Source organism: Hyla sarda, unplaced genomic scaffold (assembly GCF_029499605.1).
Source record: "Hyla sarda isolate aHylSar1 unplaced genomic scaffold, aHylSar1.hap1 scaffold_68, whole genome shotgun sequence".
Taxonomy (NCBI): Eukaryota; Metazoa; Chordata; class Amphibia; order Anura; family Hylidae; genus Hyla; species Hyla sarda.
The window spans coordinates 556552-572894 of NW_026610697.1; the positions used below are offsets into that span (position 1 = coordinate 556552).

General features: G+C 49.7%; 1 protein-coding gene across 2 annotated transcripts in view; it reads right to left on the reverse strand.

The window, feature by feature from the left end:
* Window positions 1-1151: 1151 nt before the first annotated feature.
* The window catches only part of GTF2E1 (general transcription factor IIE subunit 1), a 29342-nt gene continuing 14150 nt past the window's right edge, over window positions 1152-16343 (reverse strand). For both annotated transcript variants that reach the window (XM_056554347.1, XM_056554348.1), the window contains exons 3-5: window positions 3516-3717; window positions 2797-3026; window positions 1152-2523 (exon numbers count right to left, since the gene is read on the reverse strand). In XM_056554347.1, the coding sequence (XP_056410322.1) occupies window positions 2105-2523; window positions 2797-3026; window positions 3516-3717 (851 nt within the window). In that variant the 3' untranslated portion in view covers window positions 1152-2104. The remainder of the gene's footprint in view (window positions 2524-2796; window positions 3027-3515; window positions 3718-16343) is intronic.

Sequence of the window (16343 nt, forward strand, 5' to 3'; positions counted from 1 at the left end):
ACATGGACGAAACTGAAGACTGCGCAGCCTGTGCAGAGTTCACATGGACGATACTGAAGACTTCGCAGCCTGTACGGAGATCACATGGATGATAATGAAGACTGCGCAGCCTGTACAGAGATCACATGGACGATAATGAAGACTACGCAGCCTGTACAGAGATCACATGGACGATAATGAAGACTGCGCAGACTGTATGGGGATCACATGGAGGATAACGAAGACGGTGCAGCCCACACAGAGATCACTTGGACGATACTGAAGACTACGCAGCCTGTACGGGGATCACATGGACGATACTGAAGACTGCGCAGCCTGTACGGAGATCACATGTAGGATAACGAAGACAGTGCAGCCCACACAGAGATCACATGGACGATACTGAAGACTACGCAGCCTGTACGGGGATCACATGGACGATACTGAAGACTGCGCAGCCTGTACGGAGATCACATGTAGGATAACGAAGACGGTGCAGCCCACACAGAGATCACATGGAGGATACTGAAGACTGCGCATCCTGTACGGGGATCACATAGAGGATACTGAAGACTGCGCAGCCCGAACAGAGATCACATGGACGATACCGAAGACTGCGAATCCTGTTCAAAGATCACATGGACGATACCGAAGACTGCGCAGCCCAAACAGAGATCACATGGACAGTACTGAAGACTGCGCAGCCTGATTGCGCATTTGAACCTACAGCTGCCCATGGAGAGGACATACAGATGTGCAGTGCTTATTATACACATTGCAGTGTGTCAGGTGATCTCTGCAGCAGCGGCACTCAGCACCGGCCTCCTCTTTCATCGTAGATGAGGCACAACTGTCTGTGCAATCTGAACTTGCAGCTTCCATGGTGACTGATGCACCATCATCCAAAGGTTCAACTCTGAGGAAAGTGAAGGTTGGCGCCATGTTTTTTTATTTTTGGGAAGTTGGCGACAACTCCTGTGGTCTCCGTGACAGATTCCAAAGGGATTGTCACCCAAAAGTGTAGGATTTATATTTACTGAGGATATAGGCAACATTTTTCTAGATATTTTCTGAGACTATTTTCCTTCTGCATCAAAATGTAAAAAAAAAATTAATTCATTAATTATAATAAATAAATAAAATTATAATAATATAAATAATAATAATAAATATTACAAATACAAAAACATTTTATTTCAGAAAATAAAAATGTAAAATAAATTTAAGAACAATTCACAGAAATCTTGCAAAAACCACAGATCAGCGAATGAGTACAGGCGCTAAATGTTGTCAGATTCTCTCGCCAAAATGGAAAAATGCCAATGACTGAAGCCGCCATCTTGGATTCTCAAGTACGAAAAGAAGAGAAGGAACCATGTGACCTGCAGTGACCAATCAGAGACTGTCATGGGCGATTCTTCTAGGACAGTGCTCTTCAAACTGTGGCTCTCCAGCTGTTGCAAAACTACAACTCGCGGCATACTGGGAGTTGTAGTGTTGCAAGCAGCCAAAGATCCATATAGAGAATTGAGGTTACAGAACTAGGGTGAAAAAAATATCCAAAAATCGGCAATAAATTCATTCAAGTAGCGATTTATGGCACCAGATTGGGGATAATACTGCTATAAGTGGTACCAGAGTGCCCCCTGCTGGTCTCTGCTTTATCTGGGAGAGGGATAGGAAGAAGAGAGAGGCTTAAAATAAATCCTTGCGCTCGTCATACAATAAAAACGTATAAAACCAAGTAAAAACCTGCGGATGAGGTTTGGGGAATTCCCTGTCCTGTTCCCCTGCGGATGAGGTTAGGGGAATTCTGGTCCTTTCCCCCCGCCCCCCTGTGAATGAGGTTAGGGGAATTCCCTGTCCTTTCCTCCTGCAGATAAAGTAAGGGGAATTCCCGTCCTTTTTTTTGTCTCTCACTAGTCACATGACTGATGTAAAGGTGGGTCGTTCCCAATACCCAATGGGCCGGTGTCAGCTGCGGGGTGGGATAGCTGGTTTATCAATAAATTAAATGTCCCTCCCTGAACTAAAAAATGAATTAGAAATATACGAATAAAATGGCGGCGACCACCGGTGGCGCGAGGGACAATCTGGGATACAACATGGCAGCCACCCATGCGGCTCAGTCGTACATGTCTTCAAACATCCTCTGCCCCATCTCTATGTAGGCCTCCTTCTCCTGTGGGGTCATCTGTGCCACCAGTTCTGGGCGCTGGCTGACCTCGCTGTACAGGTACGGCCGCCCGCCCACCGTCACCGTAGGGTCTGCCGATACCTCCTCGAACTCATCATCCTCGTCGCCGTCCACCTCAACCAGGCGGGACGCTACAGCAACGGGGTGCCGGGCCACCGGACTGTCTTGATCCGATTCACTGGTGTCGCTGTCTGAGTCGCTGCCGGCGGTTACCGTCGTGTTGGCAGAGGCGGAGACGGCGGCGGCGGCAGCCGCACTCTTCTTCTCGTGGATGAGCAGTGCTTGCATCACCTCTTCATTCTCGTCCAACTGGCGGCTCTCCTCGTGGAAGGACTCCGCCTCCAGACCTGGAACAATGAGGGGGAAAAAGGGCGGAACAATTAAAATAAGGGGTGGGGCTTAAAGGGGAACACCATCATCCATAGAGCTTGGTGTTAACCAGCGAGCATGCCTCTTGCTATTGCACAACTACAAATCCCAGCATGCCCGGACAGCCGTTGGCTGTCCGGGCATGCTGGGAGTTGTAGTTGTGCAACGGCCGGAGGCGCCCTGGTTGGGAAAACACTGCCTAAAGGTGGCGCCGTTTCCAGCTCTAGTGCCCCTACAAACGCGCCACTCACCATCTTTAATATCGGCGGGTTCACTGTAGGCTCCGCCCTGCACGGTGCTCTCCCGCAGCCAGATGGGGCGCTCTTTCACGGGTTTGCCCTCGGTGGCCGCCCTCTGCCGGTCCTCTTGCTCCTCCATGCTGATGACCACATCCTGGGTGTACAGGTCTTCATACGAGGGACCCTTGGCCCAGGCTTCCTTTAGGGGACCGGAGGGTCCGGCGGCCGCGGCTCTGTCCTTACTGCAAAATAGGGAGGCAAAAATAAAGGGTTAATATATAGAGCTCAGCTGCTCCACAGTAGTGTGCGGCAGTGTCTCTGGGGATGCGAAAATTACCGCCCCCTCTGCCTGCGCACCGCGGCCCCCCCTTCTCCTCAACGTATTCTCCGCTAAGTGCAAAGTTTTAGGATCTGACAGGTTTTGGAAAGACAGATGAGAAGAAGGAGGAGGAGGAGGAGGAGGACGATGCACGCTCAACACTATATCCCTGAGAAAGAGACAACATCATCTACACAAAAACTCATGGAGGCCATCAAAGAGGAGAAGCGAAGACTGGAGACCACCAGAAAGGACCCCAACTAAGCATCACCTCTGAGATGTTATATACTCCAGAGCAGCGCTCACTATTCTGCATGTTCTATTTAGAAACAGTCAGTAGGCATGTGCAGCGCCCCCTAGAGCCCCCGCTCTGACTATATACACACAGTGGGCCGTATCTGGGGGCCGGTACCTCTGTCTGAGGGAGGGGATCTCGGTGGGCTCGGGCTCCAGGATCTCGTGGGCCAGGTTGATGTCCTCGGTCTCCCGGAGCAGGGCGTAGATGGGTTCTATCTGTTCATTAAATCGGGCGACCAGGGTGCGGGCGTCCTTCTTGGGCATCGCAGACTCATCCTCCTCCACCTCAGTCTGGCAGAACGTGCACCGGAACGTACCTGGAAGACAAGGAGAAAAGTCAGGGGGTCTCACTACAAGATCAGGGTCTGGGGGTCCGCTCATCACCTAAAAGGGGAACCCTGAAAACTCACAGTCATTGTGCGGATACGGCAGGAACTCAAGTCTGGAGAAATACTAGTGATTGACTTTATACAGACCCGATCGTACTCCAGAGCTGGAATCACAATTCTACAGCCTCAGAGATGACATCTCCCAGAATTCCCTGCTTGGTTTGGTGCATTCTGGGCGGAGGATCAGTTATGTCCATTATAGGATCTCAGCTATAAGAGGGGGCTCCGCTAATGGATTCAATAACAAATAGAATAGAGAATGTTAAGTGTCAGGACGCAGCTTATCCAGCACTGCAGGAGTTAATGTCAGGATGCAGCCTATCCAGCACTGCAGGAGTTAATGTCAGGATGCAGCCTATCCAGCACTGCAGCAGTTAATGTCAGGACGCAGCTTATCCAGCAGTGCAGGAGTTAATGTCAGGACGCAGCCTATCCAGCACTGCAGGAGTTAATGTCAGGATGCAGCCTATCCAGCACTGCAGGAGTTAATGTCAGGACAGAGCCTATCCAGCACTGCAGCAGTTAATGTCAGGACGCAGCCTATCCAGCAGTGCAGCAGTTAATGTCAGGACGCAGCCTATCCAGCAGTGCAGCAGTTAATGTCAGGACGCAGCCTATCCAGCAGTTCAGTAGTTAATGTCAGGACGCAGCCTATCCAGCAGTGCAGCAGTTAATGTCAGGACGCAGCCTATCCAGCAGTGCAGGAGTTAATGTCAGGACGCAGCCTATCCAGCAGTGCAGCAGTTAATGTCAGGACGCAGCCTATCCAGCAGTGCAGGAGTTAATGTCAGGACGCAGCCTATCCAGCAGTGCAGGAGTTAATGTCAGGACGCAGCCTATCCAGCAGTGCAGCAGTTAATGTCAGGACGCAGCCTATCCAGCACTGCAGGAGTTAATGTCGGGACGCAGCCTATCCAGCAGTGCAGGAGTTAATGTCAGGACGCAGCCTATCCAGCAGTTCAGTAGTTAATGTCAGGACGCAGCCTATCCAGCAGTGCAGCAGTTAATGTCAGGACGCAGCCTATCCAGCAGTGCAGAAGTTAATGTCAGGACGCAGCCTATCCAGCACTGCAGGAGTTAATGTCAGGATGCAGCCTATCCAGCACTGCAGCAGTTAATGTCAGGACGCAGCCTATCCAGCACTGCAGGAGTTAATGTCAGGACGCAGCCTATCCAGCAGTGCAGCAGTTAATGTCAGGACGCAGCCTATCCAGCAGTTCAGTAGTTAATGTCAGGACGCAGCCTATCCAGCAGTGCAGCAGTTAATGTCAGGACGCAGCCTATCCAGCACTGCAGGAGTTAATGTCAGGACGCAGCCTATCCAGCAGTGCAGCAGTTAATGTCAGGACGCAGCCTATCCAGCACTGCAGGAGTTAATGTCAGGACGCAGCCTATCCAGCAGTGCAGGAGTTAATGTCAGGACGCAGCCTATCCAGCACTGCAGGAGTTAATGTCAGGACGCAGCCTATCCAGCAGTGCAGCAGTTAATGTCAGGATGCAGCCTATCCAGCACTGCAGGAGTTAATGTCAGGACGCAGCCTATCCAGCAGTGCCGGAGTTAATGTCATGACGCAGCCTATCCAGCAGTTCAGTAGTTAATGTCAGGACGCAGCCTATCCAGCAGTGCAGCAGTTAATGTCAGGATGCAGCCTATCCAGCACTGCAGGAGTTAATGTCAGGACGCAGCCTATCCAGCAGTGCAGCAGTTAATGTCAGGACGCAGCCTATCCAGCACTGTAGGAGTTAATGTCAGGACGCAGCCTATCCAGCAGTGCAGCAGTTAATGTCAGGACGCAGCCTATCCAGCAGTGCAGCAGTTAATGTCAGGACGCAGCCTATCCAGCACTGCAGCAGTTAATGTCAGGACGCAGCCTATCCAGCAGTGCAGCAGTTAATGTCAGGACGCAGCCTATCCAGCAGTGCAGCAGTTAATGTCAGGACGCAGCCTATCCAGCACTGCAGCAGTTAATGTCAGGACGCAGCCTATCCAGCAGTGCAGCAGTTAATGTCAGGACGCAGCCTATCCAGCAGTGCAGCAGTTAATGTCAGGACGCAGCTTCGCCTGCAGATACACATGAAGCCTTTCAAGGTCCCCATTCAGCTTGTGTCTCGTCCTTCGCTCCCGGCCGCCTCCAGCTGCTCATTGTCTCCTCTGTGATCAGATCCCAACAATGGCGCGGAGGAAGGAAAACCAAGGTCGGCGGCTCAGAGAGGAGAATCAGTGATGACAACATGGAGGGACGACGACAGCGACAGCGAGGAGCCCGACCAATCCCGCTCTCCTATCAAAGGGTTAAATCTGTGTCTATTGTGACAAGTGGAAAAAAATCTGGAGGCAGAGATGGCGGGATGTAAGGAGGGACTCCGACCACAAGGACAGAATATACAGAGTATTATCCGAAACAAGCGGGGTAATGGCGAAAGGACCCGGGGGGGGGGGCTATTATTACAGTAAAATCTCCCTTAGTGGACACCTCCCAATAGGCGACAGTTTTTAATTCCCCGGCAGAGACCCATAAGACTTAATGTATTTGCAGCCTCCGAAAAGGGGACATTACCAATAGTGGATGTGGACACACCTTATAGGGGACAAAAGCCCTCCCAATAGAGGGGGACAAAACCCCTCCCAATAGAGGGGGACAAAACCCCTCCCAATAGAGGGGGACAAACCCCTCCCAATAGAGGGGGACAAACCCCTCCCAATAGAGGGGGACAAACCCCTCCCAATAGAGGGGGACAAACCCCTCCCAATAGAGGGGATGAACCCCTCCCAATAGAGGGGGACAAACCCCTCCCAATAGAGGGGGACAAACCCCTCCCAATAGAGGGGGACAAACCCCTCCCAATAGAGGGGGACAAACCCCTCCCAATAGAGGGGGACAAACCCCTCCCAATAGGAAACAACCAGGGTTATGTGCTGGCCCTACCTTGTACGCAGGGCGGCCAACAGGGGGTTACAGCCAATACCCCAGTAAGGGGCCCTGGTTCCCCAGCACACAAGCAGAAGACAGCTGTTTAAACAGTGGTCTCCTGCTTCTGTACATCCACCGGCCACATCATTCTCCCCTCCCCGATCCCCCCGTGCCAAATCATCCCCCCCTTTATCCCCCTGTATCACTTTATTCCCCCTGTGCCAAATCATCCCCCCCCCACCCCTTTTGCCATATTACTTTTCCCCTTCCCTCCTCCCTTCGTTGTTCTTACCTGGCCAGCAGGCTCAGGTGCAGGGGCTCTCAGCATGTTTGACGTTCTCCTAAGGTCCTCTGCACTGCACTTACTGAGAGCAGCAGCTGTGGCTGCAGGCACTGACGTGTGACGTTCCTGACATCACTCATCAGTGCCTGCAGCTGCCGCTGCTGCTCTCAGTAAGTGCAGCGCAGAGGACATCAGGAGAATGTCAAACCTGCTGAGAGCCCCTGCACCTGAGCCTGCTGGCCATGTAAGAAAAACCACACGGGGAGAAGGGAAGGGGAAAAGTGATGTGTCACAAGGTGTAAGGGGGGTGATTTGGCACAGCAGAGAATAAAGTGGCACAGGGGGATAAAGGGGGAATGAAATGACACAGGGGGGATGAATTTGCACAGAAGGTAATAAAGAGGAAATGAAATGGCAATGGGGGGGGATTTAGAACAGGGCACAGGGGGAATAAAGGGGAACAGGGTATAAAGGGGGAATCAAATGGCACAGAAGAGTTGAAAGGGAAGAATGAAGTAGAATTGGAGGAATCGAGCGGAGGAGTTAAACGTCACTGGGAGATTCTACTGTAATTAGGTAATTACACTCTGGAGTGAGTACAGAACAGTATTCGGTAATATGGAAAGATTTTTTAGTCTTTTTTCCCTCAATAGGGGACACCCCTCAATAGGGGACACCCCTCAATAGGGGACACCCCTCAATAGGGGACACCCCTCAATAGGGGACACTTTTTTTGTCCCCTGTGAGTGTCCACTATTGGGCGAGTATACATTTATATGTATATACATTATTATAACTACAGGGACAAGAGGATGAACTCACAGTCTGAGAGCGTCAGATCTAATAACATCAGGGGGGCACATACTTATCATACATACAAAGAATCCACAGACCCGGGCCTGACAACTGCTAGGATACAAATCACCAGAGGAAGCTCTACAAATACTGAACCTGCAGGGAATGCTGGGAGATTTCAGCTCAGGAGCTGCACAATACTAAAAGCAGCTCAGAAGTACAAGACAGAATGTAACTAGATCATGATATAACAGCAGAATAGTGAGCGCAGCTCTAGAGTATAAGACTCTGGAGGATAAAACATGATGTAACAGCAGAACAGTGAGTGCAGCTCTGGATGATAACACATGATGTAACAGCAGAACAGTGAGTGCAGCTCTGGAGGATAAGTAATGATGTAACAGCAGAATAGTGAGTGCAGCTCTGGAGGATAAGACATGATGTAACAGCAGAATAGTGAGTGCAGCTCTGGAGAGTAAGATATGTAACTGCAGAATAGTGAGTGCAGCTCTGGAGAATAAGACATGGTGTAACAGCAGAATAGTGAGTGCAGCTCTGGAGAATAAGATATGTAACAGCAGAATAGTGAGTGCAGCTCTGGAGAATAAGATATGTAACAGCAGAATAGTGAGTGCAGCTCTGGAGAATAAGATATGTAACAGCAGAATAGTGAGTGCAGCTCTGGAGAATAAGATATGTAACAGCAGAATAGTGAGTGCAGCTGTGGAGGTAAGAGGTGTGTGAATACTGCAGTAGATTTCCTATTACACATTTAATATATTATCATCAGGCTCGTTCACACACTGCAGTATAATAACGCGCTCGGCGCGGTCCGGTCTGTCCGGTGGAGACTTCGCAGTGCACATTCTGCAGGTATTCGCTCCATATTCTGCTGATAGACATAGCGGAGGAGGAGCAGACAGAGCTGGAGGATTGTAAAGGCTTCTAGTCAGCCGGGGCCCCCGGGAGTTGTGGGGCTCTAACAGCCTGCGGTCAGGAATAGACAGGTAATGGAAGGGTCCCGGGGCCCCGCCTGAGTGCTCTGGGGCCCCGCAGGGATTAATCAGCACCAGAAATAGCAGCAAACAGCTGAGCTCCCTGCAGCCTGGGAGGAGAAGAGTTAACCTGCCCGCTCCAAGGTCACCGCGCCGAGTGCAGATCTCATCAATAGAGACAGAGAGAGACTGCAGCATCATACAGAGGAGCAATGATGGGGCAGGATGACAGCACAACGCTCTTAAAGGGACAGTAACCAAAACACTGTATAACAGAGGGATCAAACACCACACCCAGCATCTGCCAACCTGACACGGCTGATAACAGAGAACAATATATATATTCACCTGTCCTACAGTCAGTCTCTTCTGGTGGGGTCACTGTGTACATACATTACATTACTTATCCTGTACTGATCCTGAGTTATATCCTGTATTATACTCCAGAGCTGTACTCACTATTCTGCTGGTGAGGTCACTGTGTATATACATTACATTACTTATCCTGTACTGATCCTGAGTTATATCCTGTATTATACCCCAGAGCTGTACTCACTATTCTGCTGGTGAGGTCACTGTGTATATACATTACATTACTTATCCTGTACTGATCCTGAGTTATATCCTGTATTATACTCCAGAGCTGTACTCACTATTCTGCTGGTGAGGTCACTGTGTACATACATTACATTACTTATCATGTACTGATCCTGAGTTATATCCTGTATTATACCCCAGAGCTGTACTCACTATTCTGCTGGTGAGGTCACTGTGTACATACATTACATTACTTATCCTGTACTGATCCTGAGTTATATCCTGTATAATACCCCAGAGCTGTACTCACTATTCTGCTGGTGAGGTCACTGTGTACATACATTACATTACTTATCCTGTACTGATCCTGAGTTATATCCTGTATTATACTCCAGAGCTGCACTCACTATTCTGCTGGTGAGGTCACTGTGTACATACATTACATTACTTATCCTGTACTGATCCTGAGTTATATCCTGTATTATACTCCACAGCTGTACTCACTATTCTGCTGGTGAGGTCACTGTGTACATACATTACATTACTTATCCTGTACTGATCCTGAGTTATATCCTGTATTATACCCCAGAGCTGTACTCACTATTCTGCTGGTGAGGTCACTGTGTACATACATTACATTACTTATCCTGTACTGATCCTGAGTTATATCCTGTATTATACTCCAGAGCTGTACTCACTATTCTGCTGGTGAGGTCACTGTGTACATACATTACATTACTTATCCTGTACTGATCCGGAGTTATATCCTGTATTATACCCCAGAGCTGTACTCACTATTCTGCTGGTGAGGTCACTGTGTACATACATTACATTACTTATCCTGTACTGATCCTGAGTTATATCCTGTATTATACCCCAGAGCTGTACTCACTATTCTGCTGGTGAGGTCACTGTGTACATACATTACATTACTTATCCTGTACTGATCCTGAGTTATATCCTGTATTATACTCCAGAGCTGTACTCACTATTCTGCTGGTGAGGTCACTGTGTATATACATTACATTACTTATCCTGTACTGATCCTGAGTTATATCCTGTATTATACCCCAGAGCTGTATTCACTATTCTGCTGGTGAGGTCACTGTGTACATACATTACATTACTTATCCTGTACTGATCCTGAGTTATATCCTGTATTATACCCCAGAGCTGTACTCACTATTCTGCTGGTGAGGTCACTGTGTACATACATTACATTACTTATCCTGTACTGATCCTGAGTTATATCCTGTATTATACTCCAGAGCTGTACTCACTATTCTGCTGGTGAGGTCACTGTGTATATACATTACATTACTTATCCTGTACTGATCCTGAGTTATATCCTGTATTATACTCCAGAGCTGTACTCACTATTCTGCTGGTGAGGTCACTGTGTACATACATTACATTACTTATCCTGTACTGATCCTGAGTTATATCCTATATTATACTCCAGAGCTGTACTCACTATTCTGCTGGTGAGGTCACTGTGTACATTACATTACTTATCCTGTACTGATCCTGAGTTATATATCAGACAGGAGACTCGTATCTTGCATTAATCTTTCTTTATTAATGCCCATGGCAGAAAAAATTAAACTTTCAGTTTAATGTATTCAAAGAAAAACTTTTCTCAAACTAAAACTCCCAGCAGCCCCTTTGAAGTCCCTGTAGCCAATCGTAGCCCAGGTGGCTCCTATAAAGGGGGCTGCTGTACCATAACTCCTCCTCTTTCTTTCTGCTCATAGCTGCAGATAAGTATTCTCTCATTGTCTATTGTGTATATACATTGTTTCTACACTTCACTGAGGGCGCAGCAGTGTCTCCGCTCTCATTGGAGTCTTGTCTTAATTCATAGGAGCGCAGTGTCTGCGCTCTGTGTTCGCTAGTGGAAACTGCGTTCTCATTAGCTTCTATTACAGCGCTACGTCTGGCACTCTGTTAATACCTGTGTGACATACTCCCGACCATCGCGTTCATTTCCCTTGCGGTTGCAGTGTTTTCCGCGACTTACATTCTACGGGCGCCATCTTACCTGGTGTTTTCTGGCACACCCTTCTTCTTCGTTCCTTCCCGCCGCCTTAGCTTCGCGCGGAAGGGCGGGCACTTCGGGAGGCGCACTCTCCGCTTCTCCAATCACAGCGTTTAGGTGCCGTGGTCTCACGAGACTACGTCTAAGCGCTGAGACTAGGCTTCTTTCTCCCACCGCATCGCCAGTTCAGCGCGAGCGGCGTAGAGGAGCCTGAAGATTAGGAGCACCCAAACTCTAGGTTTTTCAGCACAGGTGGGATTTACTCCTACCTGGATAGAGCGAATTTTTGTAGTTAGTTCTAGAGATTATAGTCCTAATATCCTCCAACATGTCTGATGAAGGTAATGCCAGGGATTTGCCAGGGGCGGAGGCTAACCCTGATTCGGCACAGTTTATGAACGCTGCCCAAATTCAGGACCTCATTACAAAGTCCGTACAGGCGGCCCTGGCGTCCGCTGTGCTCCCTTCAGGCTCTCAACACTCACTGCCTCACAGTATTGAGCCTTTGGTAAAAAGGGGGTAAGGCCTCACAAAAACGCAAACACACTATGCCTGCATCCGACTCCCCGGCAGGGGAAGAACAATTGGTGCCCCCGCCAGTCCCTAACACGGACTGCCAACCCATACTTCCTCCAGACTCTCTCCGACCCTCGAGGAGTTAAAGAACAAGAGGCATAAGTCCGCTAGGCGGACAAAACCAAATTCTTTTTTGGACTCCACTGATGAGGAATCGTCCAGGGACTCTGAGTCATCTGCTGAGTCTGCATCTATTGATGAGGAGGTTGGGACCGCAGCGTTCCCTGATAACGCTAACCCTGAGCCCCAGGGTGATGCCATACTGAACTCTCTGGGAGAACCATTTTTTGACCCAGACGACATTTCACACCCACGCTCTGGTGAATGGACACCTCTTCCCCAGGTGTCTAAGTTTGTTTAACACTGAACCCGTAGGTCCATCCAATGGTCGAACAGGAACAAGTTGAGGGCGGAGTGTCCTAGGCCGTCGATTCCTAAAAAAGTGGCCGCTACACCTGAGGTCGACCCTATCCTGATGAAATACCTCACCAAAAATGGTAAATTTACTAAAAAAGGCATTGAACGGTCCTTTAAATCTATCCAGGACCGGATACTTGATTTCCTGGGACCTCTGACAAAGATTCTTAATCTGTCTGAGCAGGCGGCTGCATCCAGCCAACCGGTAGATCTTAATCAACTCAGGGGTTGGGCTCAACAGGCCATTTGTATGCTAGGATCCGCCAATACCACCTGTGCTACCGAAAGGCGTAGGTCCATACTTATGAGGCTAGATCCTCAACTGTCATCTGGCGGAGTCCGAGCCGGGTCCCTCGGCCGAGGGCATGCTGTTCGGAGACACCCTAATCAAGGACCCTAATAAATTTGTGGGTCTCTTTACCAGTTTGGACAAGGCCCAGATGTCCTTGAAAAAGTCCAACCTCTCAAACAAAATTTTTGCTAAGGCCGGCAGAAATAAGGGCCGATCTGCCGGCCGTTCTACCTACTATAGGCCAAACCCCCGAGCTCCAGTTCAGTACCCACAGGCTCCTCCATCCTATCCGCTTCCCGTGGCGCAACCCGCGCCATTTTTCCCTCCGAGAGGTAGACCGTGGAGAGGACGTGGTGCCAGAGGATATCCCCGTTACCGTCCATCATCGGGTGAGTACCCCAATTCACACACACTCTCACATCCCAGTGGGGGGCAGACTGAAATCTTTTACCCACGTCTGGTCTGCGATTACGGCAGACGCGTGGATTCTCAGTACAGTAGCAGGATACCAGATAGAATTCCACTCCCTTCCGGAGCTGGATGTGCTCCCACCCCCCCATACGATTCTCCAGCCTCAACGCCACTCTCATAGACAGCGAGCTGCAGGATCTTCTGTCAAAACAAGCTGTCATGGAAGTCGATCCATCATCTCCGGGGTTTATCAGCAACCTCTTCTTAGTCAAGAAGAAGGGTGGCGGTTTCCGCCCAGTGATAAATCTGCGAAATTTGAACCAACATGTAGTGTACAGACACTTCAAAATGGAAGGGATCCACTTCCTTCGGAATCTCTTGTGGCCGGGGGATTGGCTGATAAAGGTAGACTTAAAGGACGCCTACCTTACCGTACCCATTCATCCTTCGTCCCAACAATTTCTCTGCTTCCTTTAGAGAGGTCGAATGTGGCAATTCACTTGCCTTCCTTTCAGCCTATCGTCCGCCCCATGGTGCGTCAGCAAACTGCTTAAGCCCGTGGTAGCATCCCTGCGGAGCAGAGGAGTACAGCTGATCATATATCTGGACGACCTGCTTACCATGGCTCGTTCCAGGGCTCAGGCCATTACCCATATGGAATGGACGGTTTCCCTGTTACAGGACTTGGGATTCCTGATCAATCAAGAGAAATCTGTTCTCGCCCCGGCTCAGGAAATGGAGTTCCTAGGCTTTTTGGTGGATACCGCACAAGCGGTTCTCCGGCTTCCCACGTCCAAACTAACCCTCATCCGCAAAGAGATCAGGGCTGTGCTTCGCAAGGGTTGCGTATCCTTACGCATCCTTGCTCGTCTTGTGGGCCTATTGTCGGCCTCCATCCAGGCTATATTTTCCAGCCCCACTCCATTATCGGGCCCTTCAGAGGCTAAAAACTCTACATCTTTGACAGGGTCTCAGATATGCAGACGTGGTACCCCTCTGTCCGGAAGCCGCGGAAGAATTGCAGTGGTGGCTTTGTCATGCCGTTGAGTGGCATGGCAGGACCATATTCAATTCCAGCCCGGACTTCATCATAGAGTCGGATGCGAGCCCACAGGGTTGGGGCGCTCGGTGCGGGGAGTCCTCCACAGGAGGGACGTGGTCCGCAGAGGAGTCGCTGTTGCACATCAACGCGCTGGAACTCCTGGCGGCGTTTTTTGCCATCAGAAGCTTTTTACCTCACGCATACAATTGCTGTGTGCTATTGCGCATGGACAATATGACAGCGAGTTCAATAAGTCAACCCCTTAGGGGGTGCGAGCTCCAAAATCCTGGCGGATATCGCAAAGGATTTCTGGCACTTCTGCCTACTCCACAGTATTGTACCAGTGGCGGAATATATTCCGGGGGTTTCCAATTCCGTGGCGGATTGGAATTCCCGGTACCTAATCGATGCAAGCGATTGGAGATTGGATCGGTCAGTGTTCGTGGCGTTACAACGACTCTGGGGTCCACTTCGTTTGGACCTCTTCATCTACCCCAATTCGCCGGACCCGGAAGCTTGCGCGGTCGATGCACTTCGACAACGCTGGCCGGAGGGGACGCATTATTTCCAATGATATCCAGGGTTCTCCTTCATGTGATGAACCAGGGAGCGACGATTGTGTTGATCACTCCCTGATGGCCGACGCAACCGTGGTTCCCTCTCCTTCTTGGGATGGCGATCGACTATCCCCGGTTGCTTCCTAATCTCCCTCACCAATCCGTCCAAGGATCTCCATCCTGTGGTGCTGGAAGGCAACCTGCCTCTCCTCGCGTGGTTGGTTTCGGGGTCCCAGAATCAGATAACCTTTCAAAATCAGCTAGCCCTGGCCTGGGCCCCCGGGACTCGATCGGCATATCGATCGGCCTGGGGACTCTGGGTCCATTGGTGTGATCAACGGCAGGTTGATCCGGTTCACGCTCCTGTGTCCGTAGTGGTCAACTACTTGGCGGACTCCTTTGAATCAGGGAAGTCTTTTAGTTCCATCATTGTCTACCGATCGGCTATCTCAGCCTATCATTGCCCGGTGGACACCTTGCCTGTGGGCAAACATCCTCTGGTTTACCGCCTTTTGAGGGGCGTTAAGTTTAAGCGACCCCCGCGTCCCAAATACCAGGCCACTTGGGATGTCTCCAAACTCCTGGACTTATTCTCCGCATGGGCGGATAACGAGGACCTTTCTTTACGACTTCTATCCTTCAAATTGACCGTTCTGTTATGTCTGGTCTCTGTAAAATGGGTTTCAGATGTGAAAGCGTTGGATGTCTCCAGGCGTAAATTTTCACCAGAAGGCGTTCAGTTTTCGGTCGTTCGTAGGACCAAAACCGGGATTCACTCGGTCTTTTATCCTTTTTTCCCCCGATCATTCTCGTCTCTGTGTTTTTCGCTGCCTTCAGGCATATGAAACAAAGACGACGAGCTTACGGTCACCAGATTCCTCTCAGCTCCTCATTTCCTATGTCCGACCACATCTACCGGTGTCTTCAGCTACTTTAGCCCGGTGGGTTCGGTCTGCCATGGACATGGCGGGGATAGATTTCTCCCTTTTTGGCGCACACTCTTCCAGGGGTGCTATTGCCACTAAGGTAGTTGCTTCTGGGGGTTCTCTCTCAGATCTGCTTTTAGCTGCGGATTGGTCGTCAGAGACGACTTTTCGCCAATTTTATTTCAGACCGGAATCTCATGTCTCCGGTCCTGTCTACCGTGGGTTTAATTTGACTATTCCTTTTGACAGGTCGGTGCTGTGTTTATTGTTATAGCTTTGAACTTGCAAGATACAAGCCTCCTGTCTGATATATAAATCGAGATTTTCCTAGCTTGTGACGGAAAAAATATTAGTTATATGAAGACAGGAGGCGAGTATCTTCCCTCCCAACCCAACCCTATTATGGTGTTCTTTTCTCCTCTAATTTCAGGTTACTGACGATCGCCGGTGCCTATGTGACGCCTGCTGAGATGTTCCTGTTGGGACATTTTTCTTCAGTTTGGTTACCCGGAAGACGGTAGTTCTGCGTCTGGTCACGCCATGGAGTTCTGGTTCTGAAAGTCCGTCAAGGTGGTGTATAGTCGTGATGGTGTCGGTGTTCGGTTATATTGAGTCGGCTATGACATAGAGTCAAGAAAGAGGAGGAGTTATGGTACAGCAGCCCCCTTTATAGGAGCCACCTGGGCTACGATTGGCTACAGGGACCTCAAAGGGGCTGCTGGGAGTTGTAGTTTGAGAAAAGTTTTTCTTTGAATACATTAAACTGAAAGTTT